General features: G+C 34.4%; 1 protein-coding gene and 2 long non-coding RNA genes across 3 annotated transcripts; 2 read left to right on the forward strand and 1 right to left on the reverse strand.

Moving 5' to 3' along the window:
* The first annotated feature begins 2,639 nt into the window (after positions 1-2,639).
* On the forward strand, positions 2,640-3,316 carry LOC141622239 (uncharacterized). Its single transcript, XR_012532909.1, has 4 exons — positions 2,640-2,700; positions 2,781-2,907; positions 3,080-3,162; positions 3,270-3,316. It is a non-coding gene; the product is annotated as an uncharacterized LOC141622239 (long non-coding RNA).
* Positions 3,317-10,976: 7,660 nt separating this feature from the next.
* LOC141620875 (uncharacterized) lies at positions 10,977-12,218 on the forward strand. The gene has a single exon (XM_074437631.1). The coding sequence runs from the start codon at positions 10,977-10,979 to the stop codon at positions 12,216-12,218; it is 1,242 nt and encodes a 413-aa protein (XP_074293732.1).
* Positions 12,219-14,752: 2,534 nt separating this feature from the next.
* LOC141622240 (uncharacterized) lies at positions 14,753-16,976 on the reverse strand. Its single transcript, XR_012532910.1, has 2 exons — positions 16,943-16,976; positions 14,753-15,427 (listed from the first exon to the last, which is right to left on the reverse strand). It is a non-coding gene; the product is annotated as an uncharacterized LOC141622240 (long non-coding RNA).
* Positions 16,977-24,125: the final 7,149 nt, after the last annotated feature.

A 24,125-nucleotide genomic window follows, 5' to 3' on the forward strand; every position in this document is an offset into this window, starting at 1 on the left:
TCCGTCTACTTCATCCGGTTTCTCAACATTCAAGTTTTTTGCTTTGGTTTCTATATGTTTTTCAAAGTAAAGAGAACAAAAGTTTGCAATCTCTTCCGTTAAATAAGCATTGCATATAGAACATTCCACCCTAGCTTTATTACCAATTTTTTTCTTCAAATGATTAAGAAACCTATAAAAGTTAATGATGTCAAGAAAGGCTTTTGCTGAGGCTTTTAACATGTCAAGAAAGGCTTTTGCTTGTGGGTGTGGCGGTTGTTCTTCAGAAATAGTTGTATGGTCATCACTATTAAAAATAGTGGAATCCATAGCATCAACAACCATCTCTCTATATGGGTTCTCATCATTTTGTATTTGTTGGGTGTGAGTTTGTTCATGAATTGGAGAATATGCTTCTCCATGTGAAATCCAATTGTAATAATTTGGCTTAAACCCGTTTATAATGAGATGTTCTTCTACTACAATGTCAAGCTGGTATTTCAGGTTTTTGCATTTGGCACAAGGGCACCTAAGTTTTTTGTCTACCAAGTCATATTCATCTTGTTGTTTAGCAAATTCAATAAACTCGCTAACACCCTTTATAAATCTAGCGGTAGGACGTCTTTTCTTATTGGAATGGTCTAATCTTCCTTCATACATCCATGAACGTTCCAATCTCTTCATTTTAATCTAAAGAAGACCCCAAAGAAATTTAAACATTTTTAAAAAATAACAATAATATTAAATACAAAATTTAAACATTATACTCCACATTATACAATAAACATATGAAAACAATATATAAATATTGTCAATAAGTAATCCATCTTCGAATGGGGTCCTTATCACTCCAACCTAAACCCGTCAATGTACGTTTCAAGTCACTAGCAAACACACTTGTAATTTATTAATGAGGAAAAATTGGCACAATTCCCTTGATTCTCCAAATACACATATACATGTATTCGGAGAACATTAAAGGGATCGCCACCAAACTCATTCCTCATTAATAAATCACAAGTACGTGTTTACTACCTAAATGACTTGAAACGTACAAAGACAGTCCCAAAATGGGGACTATTCAAGAATTACTCCTAATGAGTAATTCTTGAACGGGTACTAAGTCAACATCAAATCAAACAACAACACAATCAAGTACTAAATTAATTAAGTCAATCAATAGCCCAATTCAACCACATAGTAAAGGCTTCTATCCTAAAGTCCGTAACATAATTTGAACTAAAATTAGTAAATTTAAAAAGTAACTGGTAAGAGGAGGTTACCTAATCAAGTAAAAGCAAAAATGAAAAGAAAACAAGAAGCAACAACTCGCGACGGTGGTGCCTAGCAATACGGTGACAACCCTGAAAAGAGAAAAGAAAAACAAAAATAACAAGGTTATTCTACCTCAATTCATCAATAACATGAATTATCAAACTAAATTTATCAAAATCAAGTCCTAAAGAAGGTTCTACTTAGCTAATAGATAATTTCTCTTAATCCAAAAGACGGTTCCACTTAGCTAATTCCATTAATGCAAAGGACGGTTTCACTTAGCTTAACATTAATAATAATAAGGCGGTTTAATTAGTAATAATAATAATAATAATAATAATAACAATAATAATAATAATACTAATACTAATAATAATACTAATACTAATAATAATAACAATAATTCCCTTCCCCCACCGCCACCACCCACGGCCACCCTTCCCCCACCGCCACCACCGTGGCCCACGGCCACCCTTCCCCCACCGCCACCACCCACGGCCGACCAAACCCCCACCCATAACCCTAAACCTAAACACAAACCCCCTTAATCATTCCCTTTTAATTCAAACACAAATTAAACTAAATCTAACTACAAATTAATCTAACATACTAACTACAAATAAATCTAACAAACTAACTACAAATTAATCAAACTAACTATAAATTAATCTAATAAATTAAACTAAATAAACTGAAATTAAACAAAAACAACAAACCTAATTAAAGAGGGTGGATGTGGCGGTGGAAATGGCGGTGGAAATGGCGGTGGAAGGGTGGTTGTGTGGTGTTGTTGGTTGGTGTCGTCCGTCGTTCGCCAAATCGCTGCTCGACTCTTTTTTTTTTTTTTTTTTGTTTCGCAAAGAGTAAAGTAGGAGAGAGGGGGCTGAAAGTAATTAAAAATTTGGCGACCGACTTTTTGAATTTGGCGTGAAAATCGATCGCCAAATTTGGCGACTACCCTATTTTTCACGCAAATACCATAAGTCAGTCGCCAAAAAAGATTCCCTTTTTAAAATGACAGCCTGGTTTGTACTAAAAATTTTAGCGACTGATTGTCAATTTGGCGACTGAGTTTCAGTCGCCAAATTGGCGACTATATCTAATTCAGTCGCCAAATTGAAAGTTTCAGTCGCCAAGTTTGATTCCTTTTTGAAAAAGTCGGTCGCCATATTGGCGACTAATTTCGATCGCCAATTTAAAAATCGATCGCCAATTTGGCGACTACTTATTTCGATCGCCAAATTTGGTCACTTTGTTTGATTTTCTTGTAGTGAAGTTCGGACAGAGTACGCGTCCGGAGCGGAGGAGGAGTTTGTGCGGGAGGATCCGATGTGCGGAGAGACGGTGACGGTGAGGAGAGGCGACGCTACCGACGAGCGAGCCAAGACGGGTGCCGATACGGTACACTTCGGATCATTGGATGATTCTTGAGCCGACGGGATTATGGTAAGTTTTATTCTTTATTAGTCTACTTTTTTTATTTCTTTTTTTTTGTTTGTAATTTTACATGTTCAAAATAAATGCAGGTTTATGGACGATTGCGTGATACGAGGTGTCACGAAAAGCACGAAGACTAATTTCGTGGGTCCAATTCCTACATCGTGGACACAAGCTTCTCATGCACAAAGAGAGGCGTGGTTCAATAACTTTCGGGTATATATTTTCCGTAATTCTTTGTTTTAGAAACCAAATAATTAATTTTGATAAATTTTTTAAGAACCAAGGTTATACTTTTATTTTATACTAATATGAAATTTTGTCGCTTTTTTTTTTGTAGCTATCATTTGCTTGGTCACCGTCTCAAGAATGTAATGTCCGTAAATAGGTACAATGACGTCGGTACTCGACGATATCGGGACGTGATTTGGAAGGTAGTTAGGCGCCCAAAGGAACCAGACCACATGAAAGGTATTTAATTAACTTGTTTTGTTATTTGTATTAATTAGCATATACTCTCTTATGTTATAAATAATATCAGTAACTTATTAGTTATGATTTCATATGTGTAATTGCAGGTGACAAGTATGAAGGCTTAATAAAGCATACCAAAAGTGAAGCTTTTGAGGAAGAAGTCTAAGCAAGCATCCCTCAACAAAAGAGGAGGAAAGGAAGACGCCGTGAACGAGCCTACTCATTACGCGGGTTCACGATCGTTCTGGAATCGTATGTTGGGTGTAAGTTTGTCTATTATTTCACACTTTTTTTTTGTTTTCAATGCAACATGTTTATTTTATGTTAGATTTTTTGTTGATTTTCTAACATGTATGTTTTTTTTTTCATTCGGAGAGGAAAGAAGAAGTCACGACCGATTGCGACGTCACGGAATCATTTTCGACACGCATTCCGGGGTTGACCACAAAGGGGTTAGAACTTGGACTAAGCCAAAAGACAAGCAATTATATGTAAGTTTTCCGTAACACTTAATTTTTGTTAATTTATTCTCTTTTAAAATGTCGTATATAAGGTGGTTACCATATTAACTTACAACCATTTGTTTAATATTGTAGGAAGCATTTGAACGAGAAAAAGCCGCCAATCCAGAAAAACCGGATAATGACATATGGTATGAGTTGGTGGATGGCTTCAAGAAAGGGCACGTGTATGGTACCGGAAGTTCAACACCGGCTTTCTATGAGAAAACGCGTAGAAGATCGACTTCAACAATTCCCAGCAACACGTATCAACCGGGAATTATTAGTCAACTTCAAAGTCAAATAAGAGAGCGTGATGAACGTGATGCCAAACGTGATAAAGAACTTGGCAAACGTGATGAAGAATTCCGGCAAATGAAGGAAAGAATGGAAATGTTTGAGAATTGGTGGCAAGGTTGTAACCCCGGACCTAGATCCAACTACGATCCAAATGATCCGCATGGTCCACATGGGGAGTGGAGCGGTGTTGGCCTCCAAGTAAGATGATTTTAGCATGTAAGCTTGTAAAACTTGAACACTTTAGACTTGAACATTTAGAATAGCTTAGCTTGTAAAACTTTCATTTTCAATATATGAAATGAAGTTTGAGAAATTGGGAGGTGTTTGGTTGAAATGTATGGTGTTGTGTGTGTTGAAATTTGGGATGTATGGTGTTGTGGAACATCGGTTTGTATGCAGGTTGTAAATATTTGGCTAGCAATGAAAACGAAAAAAACCACCAAAACATACAGTAGCTTTGGCGACTGAATTGGGATTTGGCGACTGAAATTCAGTCGCCAAATTGGCGACTGATTTTTGGTAGTCGCCAAATTGGCGACTGAATTGCAGTCGCCAAATCCCAAATCATCGCCTAAATTACCTCAATAAATCGCACGTCACCCAAATTTGGCGATGAATTTAGATTTGGCGATCGCATTTCGATCGCCAATTTGGCGACTACCTAGAATCGTCGCCAATTTGGCGACTTTACCATATCGAGTCACCATTTTAGTCATTTGGCGATCTGATTTTTCATCGCCAAATTTTTTGACCGACTTTAGTCGCCAAAGCTAGAAAAGGCGACTAAGGTTCGCGATCGACGTTTGGCGATCGATTTGACCGCCAAATTGATTTTGGCGACTGATTTCAGTCGCCAAAATCAGTCGCCTGTTTTAATTCTTTTTGTAGTGAGTAGTGGGAAATGTCCATTAAATTAGTATGCAGAAAATGAAATCTAAATTGCATTGCTCTAATTGCTGTTTTGAATGCTGCTGAGTATACAACTACCTCCAATATGCTACTACATTTTGACTTTTCAACTGCATAGGTGTTGTAGGACATATTTCTGACTTGTATGCTTTGCATTTTGCAGAGTAATTGATGTGAAAACTCTTTTTATTAGCATCAAGCGAAAACTCTACCTTTGGATTTTGACTTATCCTAGCCGTGGGAGTCCATGAGCATGTCGTCTCTCTCTATGAATGGAACTCAGCAAAAGGTTTACCAGACTACATTTCAGTCTGACGTTGTACATTTTTCTAAACCATTCTATACAATAATTATGAATTTATGATATCTATACGTATGAAATGGTGACGAACTTGTTACTAATTTGAATTTGTTTGTACCTGAATTAGCCTATTGGAGATGAGCAGATCTGGGGTTGTCAAGATCTAGGGTTGTCATCTATTAGGTTTATGTATCATGTGTTTGTTATTTGTTGATGCATAATTTACTATTTGTACTATATCATCTATTAGCTCAAAAGGTAGAGCATTGTGCTATTGCGCAAGGTGTGGGTTCGAGTCCCACATAGATGAACAAATATAAATATACAATTATTATATAATTTATCAATATAATCTCTAGGATTCACATAATAAATTATAAAAAAGTTCATTATAATTATAAAAAAAAAACTCATTGCATATAAACTCGTTGCGAATAAATTATAAAAAAAAACTCATCATAAAAAAGGCCATTATAAATTATAACTTATGAATATAATATACAATTTTTGTTTTCCCTTCTACCTTCACAATATAATCTGTAGGATTCACGAAACAAGGTAGAGGATTCAGAGAATAAATTATAAAAAAAAGGTCATTTCAACCATTATGACCACCACCACGTGGACCACGACCGCATCCCCTGCCTCTGCCACTAGGACTGTAGTACTTCTCTCCATCAGCTGGCTTCAAAAACTCATTGATGCTGACAGACTGCAAATACACCCGAACAGTATAATTACAACCCTAAACTTTTATAATATTGCCTTCTAATTTCACAAAATAAGAAAAAGAGCAATTAGGTGATTTCAACCATTTATGACCAAGTTTCGGAATATTATCTTCTAGTTTCACAAAACAAGCTCTGTGATTCACAAAACAAGGTCTGAGATTCACAAAAAAGAGCAAAATAGGTGATTTCAACCACTTATGACCAAGTTTCGGAATATTATCTTCTAGTTTCACAAAACAAGCTCTAAAATTCACAAAACAATGTCTGAGATTCACAAAATAAGAAAAAGAGCAATTAGGTGATTTCAACCACTTATGACCAAGTTTCGGAATATTATCTTCTAGTTTCACAAAACAAGCTCTAAGATTCACAAAACAATGTCTGAGATTCACAAAACAAGAAAACGAGCAATTACGTGATTTCAACCATTTATGACCAAGTTTCGGAATATTATCTTCTAGTTTCACAAAACATCTTTGTGAGACGTAAACTACTACAACTGGAATTGGGGACCAAATTTCAATGAGTTTCACAAGTCTCTAAGGCATGGTAAGTCAAGCTCTACGATTCACAAAATAAGGTCTGAGATTCACAAAAAAGAGCAAAATACGTAATTTCAGCCATTTATGAATAGTTTTTATAATATTGCCTTCTAGTTTCACAAAACAGGCTGTAAATTTCACAAAACAAGATCTATGATTCACAAAATAAGAAAAAGAGCAAAATAGGTGATTTCAACCACTTATGACCAAGTTTCGGAATATTGTCTTCTAGTTTCACAAAACAAGCTCTAAGATTCACAAAACAATGTCTGAGATTCACAAAATAAGAAAAAGAGCAATTAGGTGATTTCAACCATTTATGACCAAGTTTCGGAATATTATCTTCTAGTTTCACAAAACAAGCTCTACGATTCACAAAACAAGGTCTGAGATTCACAAAAAAGAGCAAAATACGTAATTTCAACCATTTATGAATAATTTTTATAATATTGCCTTCTAGTTTCACAAAACATCGCCTTCTATTTTCACAATATAAGATCAAGTACTACATGCGTTTGAATTGTAGTTCGTCGAAAATAATGTTGCCTTCTATTTTCACAATATAAGCCCTATAATTCACAATACAAGGTCTAGGATACACAAAAAAAAAAAGCAAAATAGGTGATTTTGATCATTTATAACCAAGTTTCAAAATATTGTCTTCTAGTTTCACAAAACAAGCTTTAGGATTCACAAAATAGGGCATAAGATTCACAAAATAAGAAAAGGAGCAAAATAGATGATTTCGACCATTTATGACCAAGTTTCACAACATTGTCTTCTAGCTTTACAAAACAAGTTCTAGGATTCACAAAATAAAGTCTAGGATTCACTAAATCAGGTCCTAAGTTTCACAAAAGCATGTCTAATTTTCACAAAATCAGGCCTTAGATTCACAACTAAACAAAGATATATGAATCATAAACTTTTCACAGTGACGGAGCGACTATTAAAAGGATCACAAAATTAGGTCTAAGTTTCACAAAATAAAATCCTAGATTCACATTTCATAACTAAATAGACATATATGCATCATTTATAACCAAGTTTCAAAATATTCTCTTCTAGTTTCACAAAACAAGCTTTAGGATTCACAAAATAGGGCATAAGATTCACAAAATAAGAAAAGGAGCAAAATAGATGATTTCGACCATTTATGACCAAGTTTCACAACATTGTATATAATTCACAAAATAAGAAAAAGAGCAAAATAGGTGATTTCGACCATTATATGACCCAATTTCACAATATTGCCTTTTAGTTTCACAAAACAAGCTCTACGATTCACAAAACAAGGTCTGAGATTCACAAAAAAGAGCAAAATACGTAATTTCAACCATTTATGAATAGTTTTTATAATATTGCCTTCTATTTTTACAAAACATGTTGCCTTCTATTTTCACAATATAAGATCAAGTACTACATGCGTTTGAATTGTAGTTCGTCGAAAATAATGTTGCCTTCTATTTTCACAATATAAGCCCTATAATTCACAATATAAGGTCTAGGATACACAAAAAAAAGGAGCAAAATAGGTGATTTTGATCATTTATAACCAAGTTTCAAAATATTGTCTTCTAGTTTCACAAAACAAGCTTTAGGATTCACAAAATAGGGCATAAGATTCACAAAATAAGAAATGTTGCGTTGTTTGTGGGCGGAAATGAGACAATGTGCATTGCTGCCTCGGACGGAGGCTGTAGAAGAATTTGCATATATTTTAGTGACGATGATAGGTACAATTACCGTCTCAATCGAGACAAAGTTGGAGGCCACGATTCAGGTGTTTTCAATTTGATTGACAAGTCAATTGGGTCAATATACGATGGAAACAACTCAAAATCCTCTTATTGTCCTCCTTTTTGGTTTTCTCCAGCAATATGATGATATTCATCCTCATTTGGAATCATTTCAAGGGTAATTAAACCGATTTAAAAACAATTTGGTATTCTGTTTTTTTTTTTTCCTAGAAATACTCTGTTTTTTCATATTCATTCGTTGTTGAATTATTTTGTATTCTGTTTTGCATGAAACTCTTTATTCACGACTTTGTGTGATTTGCAAGTGTCCGCTTTAGCTTTTAAAAATATACTACTCTGTATTACATGCAGTAGAGATATTACAACTTTACGAGGACCAAACGTCAAGAATTTTCGCAAGCAAATATAAATATTAAGGTATACACAAATTTGCAATCTGTAAAATAAATGACAAATATAAAGATGGTAACAAAATAAATTTATTAGATTTAAATGTTTTGAGTACAATCTCTAATTTGATCCGTTGATTCGATCTCCACGTAACTTGGATGACGATGTTAAAGGAGGGTCTTGATGACTTTAATTCTCCTTTGATGGGGTGTTGTTTTCTTCGCCTTTGACTGCAAGATTTGAGAGCTCTCTAGGTCTTTTGTTTTCTCCTTTTTTTTCCATCCCTTAGAAATGAACATGAACTCTCTGTTTATAGAGAAATGCACACTCAAACTTTAGGTTTTTAATGGGCTTAGAAATGAACATGAACTCCCTGTTTGCTTATAAGAAAAAAGAGGCTAGCTTTATTTTTTTTAGCAGAGTTGTTTACGACGGATATTACATTATTTGAAGATATGGGTTCGATGCTATGTGTGTACAAATCAAGTTAGGGCTAATAGTTGTCGTGCTCCATATTTTTAACCACATTAACGATTTTATATATTTATGAGTATTGTGCATAGGTTTTATACTAAAATTGCAACTGTTGTTGCAAAACATGTACTCCTTTTTTCTTAATCATTGTTTACCTTAATTCAAATACTTCTAAACAAATGAATGAAATGGAGGGAGTATGAATTTTCTGAGCATATTGGTTACAACATTTACAAAGCAATTGTTTCTACGGTAGGACTTATTTCAGACGACATATTCCGTCTGAAAATATTTTCAGACGGGCTTATGTAACCAATTTTATGGTCAAATGTGACTATTTTTAAATGATAGATAAAAACGATCACATAAACCCGATGAAATAAATGAGATTTTGCGTTGTTTCTAGAACAAATACAAATGACTATTAGTAAACTTTTGATCTTTTTTATCTAAATTAGACACTTAAGATTAGCCTTAAGGATATGATTTATTTAGTAACAATTTTTATGTAGTGGACAACAATAGTCCCTCTTATTCACCATTTTCTTCCCCTTTCTTTTTTGCATAAGAAATAAGAAATTGAATTTGGACCACATAAAACACACTACTCCACATGCTATTGAATTTGGACCACACAAATCAACTCAAAAAAGAAAATAGGGAAGAAAGTGTGAATAATCCGTAAAATGATATAGGGAAGAAAATGGTGGAAATGAGGGAGTACAACTTAGTGTAATAATTATTTGGCAATAAAAATATATGCTACATGTCCCGTCATTAATATCGACAAGATTTCATAAATTGATACATATTTTTGAAACCAAATCTAAGTACAAATCTATATATACCGGTGCAATTTTGCACGGATTCTAAACTAGTTAGATAAATAGAATATTAGGAAAATATATTATCAAGAGATAATATATTAGGTAGGATATTATCTTTAGGATTATTCTGTAGAGTATTCCCAAGATACTCCACTATATATGTAACCGTGTCTATCAATAAGAGAGCACCTCATCCCTAAAGATAATATCCTACCTAATATATTATCTCTTGATAATATATTTTCCTAATATTCTATTTATCTAATATCCTATTCTAATATTCTTTAATAGTTTCAGACAATTTTAAATCATATCGACCTTATATCAACCCGATTATTACACAAGTCTTACAGTCCTACGTATAATAGAAGTCTTACGTTCGAGGCTTCAAGCCATCTACATATACTACTTTCCTCTCTATACTCTGATTAATTTCTTTAATCCTTTTGTCTCCCCTCATACTTGAGTTTTCAACCAAGCATTGCCGATTGCGGATTCTGGAAGGTTATTTTTAATTCCCTTCATATAATTTCTCAAGGGTGTCGGTATTAGTTTTTACTAAGACGGAAAGGGTATATTTTTGTTAACGTCTTTTGTTATTCATTCTCTTTTGTTTATGGAGTATTTTTACTCTGGATTATTCATTATTATGCAACGTGTTAATTATTTTGTCCACACCGTATGTATTATAAATCCTAAACTCGTCCTTATTTATTACATAGTTATGCCGGAAAAGGCCTTAACGCCATCCATCAACTTTTATTAGTAACACAAGTTTATACTATGATTTAGCTTGAATAATAGTCCTGTTTCATATACTCCCTCCAATCCACGCCAAAGTAATACTTGCTTTTGGGTGGTCTATAAAAGGCTTTTTCATATCAAATCTATATATATAATTTTTTCGTCTTTCAAATTTTAATATTTTTAACGGAATTCGTGGTCAAAGTTTTCAAATTTTAACCACCAAAAAGTGAATGTTACCTTTGGTGTGGTGTGGATCGGAGGGAGTATGTATCTGAGTATGTACGATAATGTTATCCTGTTTTCTAACATCTAGGCCGGAGTCGCGCTAATATGTTTGTTCTTCCTTTATGTTTGAAGAGCAGGATGATTACTGTTAATTGGTCTCAGCTCCATGTCGATCTACTAATACGAATTGTCGAAAACCATTTACTAGCAGTGGATGATTTTATTGTTTTCTCTAGCGTTTGTCATACATGGAATCATGCTGCTCGTGCTTGTAATAAGTTGCACCTTCGAAAAAATTGGCTTCGTCAAATGCCATGGCTAATGTTAACTGACGGCAATGATGATGAAGTCTACTCTGATACCGGAAGCTATGGAGAACACATGCATGATTATCCTAGCGATGATGATTCTTACTATACTAGTAGCGGTAGCGATGATGATTCTTACTATACTAGTAGCGGTGAGGATGAAGATCAACCCGATGAGTACGATCTCCTGGTAGACGATGATTATTATTGGAATGTCAAAGATGGTAAAAGGATGTTGTTAAACTTGAGCCATAACCGGAACAAGGGCTATAGCATGAGCCTCTACGAAACTTATGGGAAAGCTTGTTGGGGTTCGCGTTATGGTTGGATTGTGATCTTGGGCCTTAACCGCCGGATGCACTTGTTTAACCCACTTACAAAAGCCCAATTACCTCTTCCTTCTCAAACCACATTACGGCACCATTGGGACCGTGCTAGAGATAAAACCATTCGCAAGATGTTTTTATTTAAAGTTGTCGTGCTCCAAGTGCCACGAGATGAGCAGAACGACAATGTGCCATGGCTAGTGGTGGCAATACAACATAGCTATCTTCTTGTAGCGATGGCGAGACACGGAGACGCTTCATGGATGCAAATCAATTGCCACGATAGCCTTCTGCGTTTATGGACGTTATATCTTTGTAACAAAATGAAATCCCTGGTCTTTTTGGACGCGTGCGGAGAGTTGTTCACCTACGATATTCACAATTCTAAGCAGCCTCAAGAATTCAAGGAATACTTGCATGGACATTATATAGATGATTATTACGATTTACCAAATCCGGAAGGCATAATAGCTCACGCTTATCTTGCTCAATCAGCCAATGATATGTTTATTATTGTGAGGTATAAACGAAAGTTGTTTGGAAATAATTATTTAGACAGTAATCATAATTACAAGACCGAGATTTTCAAGGTGTATCGGTGTAGTTCTCTTGCAACAAATGGGGAGGAGGTGAGCGAGATAGGAAATGTTGCGTTGTTTGTGGGCGGAAATGAGACAATGTGCATTCTTTGCCTCGGACGGAGGTCAGAGTAGAAGCAATTGCATATATTTTAGTGACGATGATAGGCACAATTACCATCTCAATCGAGACAAAGTTGGAGGCCACGATTCAGGTGTTTTCAATTTGATTGACAAGTCAATTGGGTCAATATACGATGGAAACAACTCAAAATCCTCTTATTGTCCTCCTTTTTGGTTTTCTCCAGCAATATGATGATATTCATCCTCATTTGGAATCATTTCAAGGGTAATTAAACCGATTTAAAAACAATTTGGTATTCTGTTTTTTTTTTTTCCTAGAAATACTCTATTTTTTCATATTCATTAGTTGTTGAATTATTTTGTATTCATTTTGCATGAAACTCTTTATTCACGACTTTGTGTGATTTGCAAGTGTCCGCTTTAGCTTTTAAAAATATACTACTACGTATTACATGCAGTAGAGATATTACAACTTTACGGGGACCAAACGTCAAGAATTTTCGTAAGCAAATATAGATATTAAGGTATACACAAATTTGCAATCTGTAAAATAAATGACAAATATAAAGATGGTAACAAAATAAATTTATTAGATTTAAATGTTTCGAGTACAATCTCTAATTTGATCCGCTGATTCGATCTCCACGTGACTTGGATGACGATGTTAAAGGAGGGTCTTGATGACTTTAATTCTCCTTTGATGGGGTGTTGTTTTCTTCGCCTTTGACTGCAAGATTTGAGAGCTCTCTAGGTCTTTTGTTTTCTCCTTTTTTTTCCATCCCTTAGAAATGAACATGAACTCTCTGTTTATAGAGAAATGCACACTCAAACTTTAGGTTTTTAATGGGCTTAGACTTGAAAGTTGATTTGTCCCATTTAGGTGGATGTGACCCATTTGTCGTGTTTTGCCACTTTAATGAATCAGTTTCGGGAAAATTAATTAAAATGGACTAATTTAATTAAATTTCGTCCAAATTAAAAATATTAGTTTATTTTACATTTCATTTGACGGGTCAATATTTTGACTTTTGACTTCCAACGTGGCACAAAGAGCTTGTTCCTACAACGCGCATGGTCAATCATCTCCCTCATGTCATTAAGTGGTAAAATAGTCCCTAAATAGGAACGTGGCTGGGTTGAACAAATTAACTGGAGGAATTACGACAAATTCAGCCCAAATCCCAGTTCGGTGAATAGTTCCTGCTTAAAAACAGATTAAAGAAAATGAAAAAACAAGCAAGAAGTTCTCAAGAACAAAACAAGGGTCTTATTCAAGTAGACCTCAGAAATCAGACCCGACCAAGACCTAGCTCGAACCCAAATCACAAAATGATAATCATGAATCGAAGAACATGCTGAGTCGGTATAAAAGCATTAAACAAGAATCGAAGTAAAGTTCATTTGATCCATGAACATGATAAAGAACCATATGTAAAAACATTTCGAGCAAAGAAAACACTAACAGATCACATAAAATTAACAGAAGACCAACCTACCAAAATCAAAGTGAAGTTCATTTGATCCATGAACATGATAAATGGCTAAATGCACACAGTATCATCATCACCATCAGCATAATAGGGAAAACCCTGAGAAATGAACTGCAAAGGAACCAACGTCCCAACCATTGGCTTGTAAATTCGAAACTTGATCATATCAGAAGGCTTCAGCAGTACGAAAGCAGTAACTTTACTAGCGTTTGTAACCGTTAATCCAAACCCATTTTTATTGGCCCAAACCATCCCAAACCCATCGTCGTTGAAACTAGGATCGGCAATAGTTTCGATTGCAAGCCTCAATTTGTGTAGAGCCGAGCCGAAGATGCGACGACGCCGAAGATAAAAGCCAGTGATGTCACGAGACGAAGCGACCAACCAGCGATGCCACCGTTTCGATGAAACAAGCCACAGATGTTACGAACTGAAGAGACGAGCCAAAGATGCTACCGCGCGCACTGATGAGATGGGCCGGCTCCAACGAGAAACTTTCAGCGACAATGACCTTTTTTTGTTTCATTTGTGCAGGTACTCGGTCTAAAACTACGGAGCCATCACCTCGTTTAAAGCGAAGTCATCATGCTATTCGGGACAAAGCCTAGTGTCTAAAACGATTAAATGAAGCCGTCGATCATGCCCCTAGAAACGAAGTCGCCATGTCATTTGAGAACGCCACCCGACCAAGAGCCATACTCGACTAGAAACACGATCGACGCATCATTTTCTGTATGCTGCATTTTTCCTCTAAGCATATATAAATATTACATCACAGGTTGATGCTTTTGTTCAACCTTCGGTACAATTTTTTGAAACAACATTCTTGGCCAACCGAATTATCGGGGGTCAAGCACATTCGTAAAGTTAGCTGTGGTTAGCATCTAACTATGGGTATAACCGCTAAAAAAAAATTAAGAGCACGATTAGCATTTTCCTAAACAAACAGCAGCCTCATAGTTAAGAAACAAAGAATGGAAGAATGGAAGTTGGTGGGTTGTTGTTACTTTAAATTCTAAATTAAGAACAGGATACAAACAAAAAAAAAAAACAAAAAAAAAAAAAAAAAAACAGACAAATTAATAACGAAAGGGCTTTATTGCACTAGTAAAATACTTGGATTAAAAGACAAAAACGAAAACGAAATACAACGGATTTCATCAGAAAAAAAAAAAAAAAAAAAACAACGAAAAGGAAATACAACTGAAATTCATATTAAAATGCATGTTAAAATACGAACTGAACATGAAAAGAAAACAAACTGCATATTAAGATGATCTTGAAAATCTAAGGCATAGGGACTGGTCTTGCTTCAGCCGGATCATGCTGGATCATGTTAAAGGCGCCACCAGGTTTAACGCAAGCAAAAAACCGAATGACATCACCCTGAACAACCCTATGATCAGTAGTAAACCTATTCCAGCCTCTCCTAAAGTAATAATTGTTTCTGATTCGAACACAGCGAAAGGTGTAATTTTTTTGTTTTTGAGCCGACCAAAAACGAACATTTCCCAGCCAAATATCTTCCGGAGGCGGGTTGCCCAAAGGTAGCTGAAGATAAGTGGCAGTGTGGCGTCGAATGGTGGTGGTAAAATACTCAAAAAGCACTTCGTGTCGGTTGAAATTTTTGGGGTGAATTTGTTTCACAATGAAATTTCTCTCATTTTCATTGCCTTCTTGTAGGGGGCCGTACCTCACAACTATAAAATCGCCTTCTCTTGTTACCGTACAACCATTAATGGATATGGGATCGACATTGGCAGCCATGGTCTGCAGGTGTGTTCAATAATAAATAAGTTTCAGAGATTTTTAAGCTAAAATTTACAATGAAAATCATAAATAAATGAAAAACATGAAGAAAACGACAAGCATATTTCTTCGTATTTAGTTATATATATGAACATTAAAAATAAACACCCATTAAATCATGAACATTGTTTTCATCATATATATGAACATTAAAAATAAACACCCATTAGTTATATATATGAACATATTCATGAAAACAATTCAGGGAGAAGAGAGCAGACATTTTTTTTCATTATATTAAACATAAAAAAATATAAAAAAATTTGAAACTAACTAATAAACAAACATCTATGAGAATCTCTTCAAATTTTCTTCCAAAATGGAAGAACCAAAGAAGTATAGCTCAAATGTTGCTTTTCTCATGAAATTTTGTAAAGAAAACAGAAGAAAAAAAATAAAGATGGTGAAACCGTCGAAAAATGAGCTAACTCACTCCTCAAACCATTTCGTCGCTTAGGGAGTATAGAGGAGAGTTGTAGCTAACATTTTTTTCATTATATTGGACATAAAAAAATTGAAAAAAAAAAAAAAAAATTGAAATTAAGTAATAAACAAACAACTATGAGAATCCTCTTCAAATTTTCTTCCAAAAAGGAAGAACCAAGGAAATATAGCTCAAATGTTGTTTTTCTCAGAGAATTTTGTGAAGAAAACAGGAAAGAAAAGGATGGTAAAATGTATGAAAAATGAGCAAGTATCTCCTCATGGAGTATAGAGGAGAGTTGTAGCAAACATTTTTCTCATTATATTAAACATAAAAAAAACAAAAAAAATTGAATTAAGTAATAAACAAACAACTATATATGAGAATCCTCTTCAAATTTTCTTCCAAAAAGGAAGAACCAAGGAAATATAGCTCAAATGTTTGTTTTTCTCAGAGAATTTTGTGAAGAAAACAGGAAAGAAAAGGATGGTAAAATGTATGAAAAATGAGCAAGTATCTCCTCATGGAGTATAGAGGAGAGTTGTAGCAAACATTTTTCTCATTATATTAAACATAAAAAAAAACAAAAAAAATTAAACAAACAACTATATATGAGAATCCTCTTCAAATTTTCTTCCAAAAACGAAGAACCAAGGAAATATAGCTCAAATGTTTGTTTTTCTCAGAGAATTTTGTGAAGAAAACAGGAAAGAAAAAGATGGTAAAATGTATGAAAAATGAGCAAGTATCTCCTCATGGAGTATAGAGGAGAGTTGTAGCAAACATTTTTCTCATTATATTAAACATAAAAAAACAAAAAAAATTGAATTAAGTAATAAACAAACAACTATATATGAGAACCCTCTTCAAATTTTCTTACAAAAAGGAAGAACCAAGGAAATATAGCTCAAATGTTTGTTTTTCTCAAGAATTTTGTAAAGAAAACAGAAAAGTAAAGGATGGTGAAACCATAGAGAGAAATTAAAATAATAACGAGATGAGAAGAAAGAGGAGGGAAGCTTATTGAATAAATAATAAAAAATAATACTCACTTTTTACTGTTTGTGATATGGATATGACTGACCAATGCATGCTACAGTGACAGTGACTTATATAGACAAGTGACCTACGGATAAACCCTAGTCCTTGTGTCTATACGCCTCTAAATCCAAGGGTTAAAATTGCATAATACCTAATCAACTGACACGTATGCGCATGGAGGATTGTACACTACGGAGTATGTACTATTGGAACTTGGTGTAATATTCCTTGCATAATCGTATTAAATACTTGTATTATCTTATACGCCTATTAATTAAACTAGATACGCCGTTCTATATACTCCTCCTATTCCGAATAAGTGTCCATTTAGACAATGTCGCGAAAATTAAGGAATATGGCAAATGAGACAGTTATGTGAATAGATACGGAAATGACAAATGTGACAATTATTTAGAATAAGAGAGAGTAACAAGTAATGACTCGATCGTCCTAGGTAGCGAAATAGAACGGTGACTCACCTTTGTATTTTGCTCTCGTTCTTGTTTTTACTTATTTTCCGACTCATTTACTAACTAAACTAATAATTACCTTAACTAATACCCCAATTTACAATTTTCACTTATTTTAAAATTAAAAAGATTACTCATTACATCTCGTTCGTTTAGAAGTAAAACTTTGGGCTTAGATTGAACTTGCAAATGACATGATTTTTTTTCCCGATTCGTAAATATCGACGACGTTTTAGTAAATATCGACGACGTTTTCATTGCAAAAGACGTCGACTACCCTTACTCACTCACTAACAAACTAACAATTCTCTCTAATTCAAAAAACCCAAACAATAAATCACCAATCCACCAATTAACCACCACCACCACCACTCCACCACCACCACACACCACCACCTGCACTGCACTGCTGCGAATCCATTGCTTTCACCACCACACGACCACTACTTCCATCACCAACCATAACAAGTAAGTCTCAATTTTTTAAATTTTTCTTGTTAAAGTTAGCTAAATTATTGTTTTTAATTGTTTGTTTCCCTTTCCCTTCCCTTATTATTGTTGTTAATTGATTATATGACTTTAATTTTGTTTTGTAATTGAATTAGTTAGTAAATTAGTTTATGTGTTAGGTTTTATTAAAATTAATTGAATTAGTTTTGAAATAGGTTAGTTTTTCTTGTAAATTTCATGTTAATTAGTTCCTATGATGTAAATGTTATTATTGTTTATACTTAGGTTGATGTTGTTTGCGAAATAGATTAGATTTTGAGTCGATTTTTGTTGTTGTTAAATTGGATTTGGGTCAATTTGGGGCAAAACCATGTTAAACGGTGGGATTTGTCGTTAGTCCGTGGTGCGGAATGTGGGTTTCTCACGTTTGGCCGTGGTCATCAAAGGAAAATTTGGTTTGGCCATGGTCAAACAACGTGATTTTAGGTTTGGCCGTGGTCAAACCAAGGAATTCTACGTTTGGCCATGGTCAAACGTTGGGATTTTACGTGATACGTGCAATTTATATAGTCTTTTTAGTCTCTTATTGCACGTATTTCTATGCATTTTTGTACCGTTATGTATTGCAATATGCCCCGAATTGGCTACTTTGGTTTGTTTTGTCTAATTTGCAAAAATGAACCTGAAAGTGGTGAGACCGTACCCTATTCGTCCTATTTAGCATGCATAATGAGATGACGGGCTGATTAGAGCGACAATTATGTATTGGAATGCGTGAAGGATGGTCTAGGAAGTGGTCAAAGACGACTTAGAGGTTGACTTGGAGGAAATGCACTCGATCGAGAAGGTTTATAGTTCGATCGAGTGGTTTGGCTGACACGAGAGGTCGATCGAGTACTTCTACTTACTCGATCGAAATGCTGATATTGAGAGTTCCTCGATCGAGAGGCTTATTTGCTCGATCGAGAGGAAAAGCTGGAGAAGACCTCGATCGAGTGGTCTGAATTCACTCGATCGAGAGATTTTCAGTCTTATGTGGGCTTTAGTGACCCGTGTTAGTTTTATTTTTGTTAAGTCTTTATTTTCCTATTTAAGTAAACGTTAATTAGGTCATTAGGATAACTTTTGAGACTCTTCTACTTTCGCTCCTAAACCTATTGCTTCATCTCTGAATCTCGTACTTTGTTAGTGGATTGATCTTTACGCCGGATTGCTTTTGATTGTAATCATCCTTTCTTTCTTAATCTTAATCTTATTATTTGTTTACTCTAATCCTTGCTTTTGCTCTTTATTATTTCTGCCCTAATCAGTTTATGCATAATTGTTATTGTTTCATCATGCCCTTGGTTAGTACAATCATCATTATTATTGTTGACACCTTTAGTAGTATGAGTAGCTAATTCCTTTAATGTCGGGATTAGGGAATACATGGTAGGATTGTGACGATGTAGCGACTAGACTAGACGGTTTACTTGTGAGAATCTGTCCCCATAGCAATTTAACTGTAATATCAACTTAGTTGAGTGCACGCTTCTAAGTTACCTTAATTTGGTTAATTTTACTCCTAGATCGGAAGATTGGATTATATAGACCTGCTATGAACAAGACTACCCTGACGAGGACAGAAGTTAAGTTAGTGGAGTTCTAGGATACAAAGTGGACCGGAAGGACCTTTCTCTTATCTCTCTCACATTAGATTGTCTAGGCTATTTGCAACTGAGTTGATAGATAGATTACCATGGTGAACCGAAATCCTGGCATACTTTCTCTATTTGATCATCTTTATTACATTTTCTCACTTTTATTGCTCTTGATTAATTTCTCTTCCCTTTAATCTTTTGGTAGTTTAGAAATCAAAATCAAACCCCCACTTTGTGACCTAATAGACAGACCTTTAACAGATATCTTGCCTCCCTGTGGAGATCGACCCTGCTTATCACTAGCTTATTTGTTAGTTTTAATTAGGTTTATTTTTGGTACACAAACGACAATATCAAATTTTGGCGCCGTTGCCGGGGAGGCAATAGCCCTATCTGTTTTTGTTTCATTTATTTTATCCGTCTCAGTGAATTTTTATTCCTTGAGACAGTTCTCATTTATCTCTTTCAGTGTTGTGTATGCCCAGGTCGAACAGGTCGGAATTAGTTCCAGCTGATCCTGAGCTAGAAAGACTATGTTGGCATAGACTCCGTCTGCAAAGAGAGATTCGAAAGGAAGACTTGAGTACTTTCGAGCCCGAGCTACAACACTTCTTATTCGCAGAAGACCCGTCTTGTGAAGAAGACAATCTCATTTCTGCTAACAAGCCAGTAAAGATGCCTAACATTACAAGTCACTCTGAGCCCACATCATCCTCGATTCCTAAAGGTTTCAATCTTGCAATAGAGGATGGTAACTCATTCGATATCCGTCCGTCCTATATAAATTTGGTGGAAAGAAATTCGTTTCGAGGTGCAGCGGGTGAAGATCGCGAAAAGCATATGGAGGTTTTTGCGACTCTTTGTTCTACTATTCCCGCTACTAAGGAGTAACCCAAGACAAGATAAAGGAAGTGCTATTTCCTTTTCTCGATTGTATGACCAGTAGTGGTTTGATCTTACCGGACTGCATTGGTATTACATGATTGGGAGAGTCTTGCTCTTGCCTTTTACAAAAGGTACTTTCCTCCACAACGCACTAATCGGTGAGGGGAAAAATTACTAGTTTCAAGCAGGCACTGATGAGAATTTCTATGAAGCTTGGTGCGGTTCAAGAATTTGGTGAGGTCTCTTCCTCAACATTGTTTTGATCGATGGTTTTTGTGCAACCGGTTCTACAATGGGTTTACGATGACCACGAGCTATACTTGACGCCTCATCAAATGTGAGATTCCAAAAGAATATTGAATGATGATAAGGGATGGGGCATTATTGAGGAGATGGCGACCCATTGTGCTGAATATGGGAACCCAAGGGACGACATTCGGACCGTACACTCGGTCGATAAAGCGGTTGTGGCTCAGCTTGAAGCCATAAATGCTCCGCAAATTGGTGATCACAGACGGTTCATCTGTTGACTAGACGGGAAGCTGTCACTTGTGAAAGATGTGGGAGCAATGACGGTCACACTTTGCTATAGGACTGTCGACGAGAGAAAGAACAAGTCCTTGCCTTTCAAACAATATAGGCAAGGAGGAGGTTCCTATTATAATAATCAAGGGCGATCCATCCCAATTTGAGATGGACAAGTCGAATGTTCTTAATCCTACTCCACCACCGCATCAGCAACAACCCTATGTCCCTCCTCACAAGGCTCAACAAGGCTTTCAAAAGCCTCCTTCTTTTACTCGACCGCACCAAGGAGCTTCATCTTCTAGTGGGGTAAGCGAATTGGGTGAGTTAAAGTCGGTGATTCAATCATTGACTAAGCAGCTGCAACTAAGTGATCAACAAAAAGAAGCATCCATTAAGTCACTTGAAACTCAAGTTGCTCAACTCGCCGCTAATCAGTCCACGAGGAAACCGGGTCATTTGTCGTCTCAATCTGAGAAGAATCCACATGAGACTATTAACTTAATCAATTTGCGAAGTGGTCGTTCTTACTGTTGGAGTGTCCCCGACAATAATGCGATCACAATTGTCGATCATGATGATCACATGTTTAAATCTCATTTTAAGAATACGTAAGGGATGATTCAATTATATAGTCAACTGACCAACATTAATCGGTAACGATTGGCTAACTAGGGTTTGACATTCGTCGTTTGACGGTGGTGGTCGATTGATCCCTTGAGGTCACACCTAAAGGACGATTCCCTTAATTGAAAAAAGGTTAATTAATTGTATGTCGATACAGATTAATTAATTCCTTAAAATTGAACAAGTGAGAAAATGACATCTTATTAAAATATGATTAAATAAGATTTTATTTAGTAATTTAAGAAGTTATATTACTAAAATAAATCGGTGTTTGCGAAACACGCGAGATGAGAATGATAAGTTAGTTATAATTACAAGATATTGTGAATTATATTAAAATGACCATTTTATATAAAAGTAATTTAGAATTACTAGTCAATTTGTTAAATGTGATTTAGCTATTATAAAAATGACATTTAATTAGTTAAATGTGCATTTAAATTACATATGACATATGAGATGTCACATGTCACATGTTATACAATTGACAAAATTACAAACTTAAAATGGACTCCATGTTATACATCTTGACCGAAATATTGAGGGTAGTGTGAGAAGTCTTTGTCTTATTCATTTGTCTAAAATGCTTGATAGTGACATGACTATGGAAAAAGGCTTACACAATTTGTCTTGTGAAGACAAAGAGCAAAAAGCAAAATTGTCTTGTGAAGACAAAAAGCAAAAAAAATATATATATATATATTATTACACTCCCTCATTCCCACCGGTTTTGAGAGAAAAAATAGATGAGATTTTTTCTCTATTATTCTCATTCCACAGCTCACTTATTCTTCAAGTAAGAATAAGTTCCATCTTCTCTCTAAAATAATATAAAGATGTTTATATATAAAATTTGTTCTTAAAATCTAATAAAAATTACATATTACTAGTGTAGTAATAATCTTATATATTAGATTATTTTTAAGGTAACTTATATAATTATCTAGTTAATAATTATATGGGTATTATGGGATAGTCTTGGGTGCTACTTATTGGAGGTATTCTACTTTGAATACTTGGAGGATCATCCATTGTGTTATTAGCTCAAGAATAAGTAGTGGAAGGAGACCACTTTTGTGCCCATATTTGGCCGAAATATTCATATGGTATGAAACCATTTTTCTTACTCTTATTCTAGTTTTGCGTGCATAAGATCTAACATTTATTTTATGACTAAATAAATTTGAACATATATGAATATGTAAATTAATGAGATTAATATCTCTAACAAGTGGTATCAGAGCCTTAGGTTGTTTGCATGCAAATCGGTTTATAGTTTTTTAGGAGTTATATGATTAACATACAAAACTAATTAATTTGGTTTTATGAAGATAAACCTAAAAATAACCTTTCATGTTAAAAGTTTCTGGTCCTAAGTGATTTTTAGGACATTTTGGTTTATTTATGGATTTTATTGTTCATTTTATATAATATTGGCATTAAAATGTGATTTTTATGATAAAAATGTCATTTTTGGACGAAAATTAGCTAAACTTCGAATTTTTCAGTGGTTTTTGGATATGTTTTCACATATATTATCTACTGATGGCCTGTAAATTTTCATAATAAAATGAGTTGTATTGCACGAAATATGGATTTTTCAAGTTAAAATCGTATTTAAATGGGTAAATAGGTTAATATGAGTTATATTTCGAATCTGGTCATGGAAATTTAGTATGTTGTCACATGTAATTTTACAAGATGTTTGTAAAATATTTGGCTATAATGAAGTCTTTATGCATGATTTATGAATTTTTGATGAAAAATCACATAAATAGTGACTATAATTAGTAATAATGCTAAAACATACTTCATGACTAAAGTAAAAAACGTCACATGTTGTATTTTATCATATATTTCAGATCTAAAAGTGAAAAGTTAATAAAAATATTTTTCTCATATTTTTACGGTCATAATTGTTAAAATCGATAAACCGCAACATTGTTTTTCACGATAAATTTTCGAAATTTTTAACCTAAGTTTTGAACATTGTGAGTGTCATGGTATTTTTCCAGAATGTTCATGAGTTTAAATTTCAAATTTCGAATTTATTTGATAATTTTATAATTTAATTTGAAGTTTATAGCTTTTTTTGTATTTTAGGTCCATTTATGAACAATATTAAGAAATCAAGTTTAATTATTGTCAAATGTTACTAATTTTGAGTCCTAAGATGGTTAGGGTAATTAACTTGTACATAAATATGAATTTATGTAATTATTGTGATTTTAATAAGTTAAATCACGCAAATCGTAAAAAAACCGATTAATTTACGATATTGGCTCTTAAAGGCAATTTAGCATAAAATTTGGCATGCTCATACATATTATAATGCTGTATTTTATTTATGATTGTCATATTTTAATTTTATGTAATTTTTGAATTATTTAATTTTACTTAGTATGGCCTTAGTTTTAATTGGTATTACCCGAAATGTATGGGAATATCGATTCGGTTGTAATTATTGTGATCTCGTATCACCGTTTTGTAATTTAATAGATTTATTTTTATTTTATTACAAATGTATAATAGGAAATTATGTAATTCATTTGGTAATTTATTAGGAGTTCCTTGAAGACGGTGTCATTCGAGAAGGC

This window comes from Silene latifolia, chromosome X, assembly GCF_048544455.1.
Source record: "Silene latifolia isolate original U9 population chromosome X, ASM4854445v1, whole genome shotgun sequence".
NCBI classification, from domain to species: domain Eukaryota; kingdom Viridiplantae; phylum Streptophyta; class Magnoliopsida; order Caryophyllales; family Caryophyllaceae; genus Silene; species Silene latifolia.

Bases quoted from the DNA above. Each gene is read 5' to 3' on its own strand.
- LOC141620875 (XM_074437631.1), top strand. From the start codon at position 10,977: ATGTTTGTTCTTCCTTTATGTTTGAAGAGCAGGATGATTACTGTTAAT.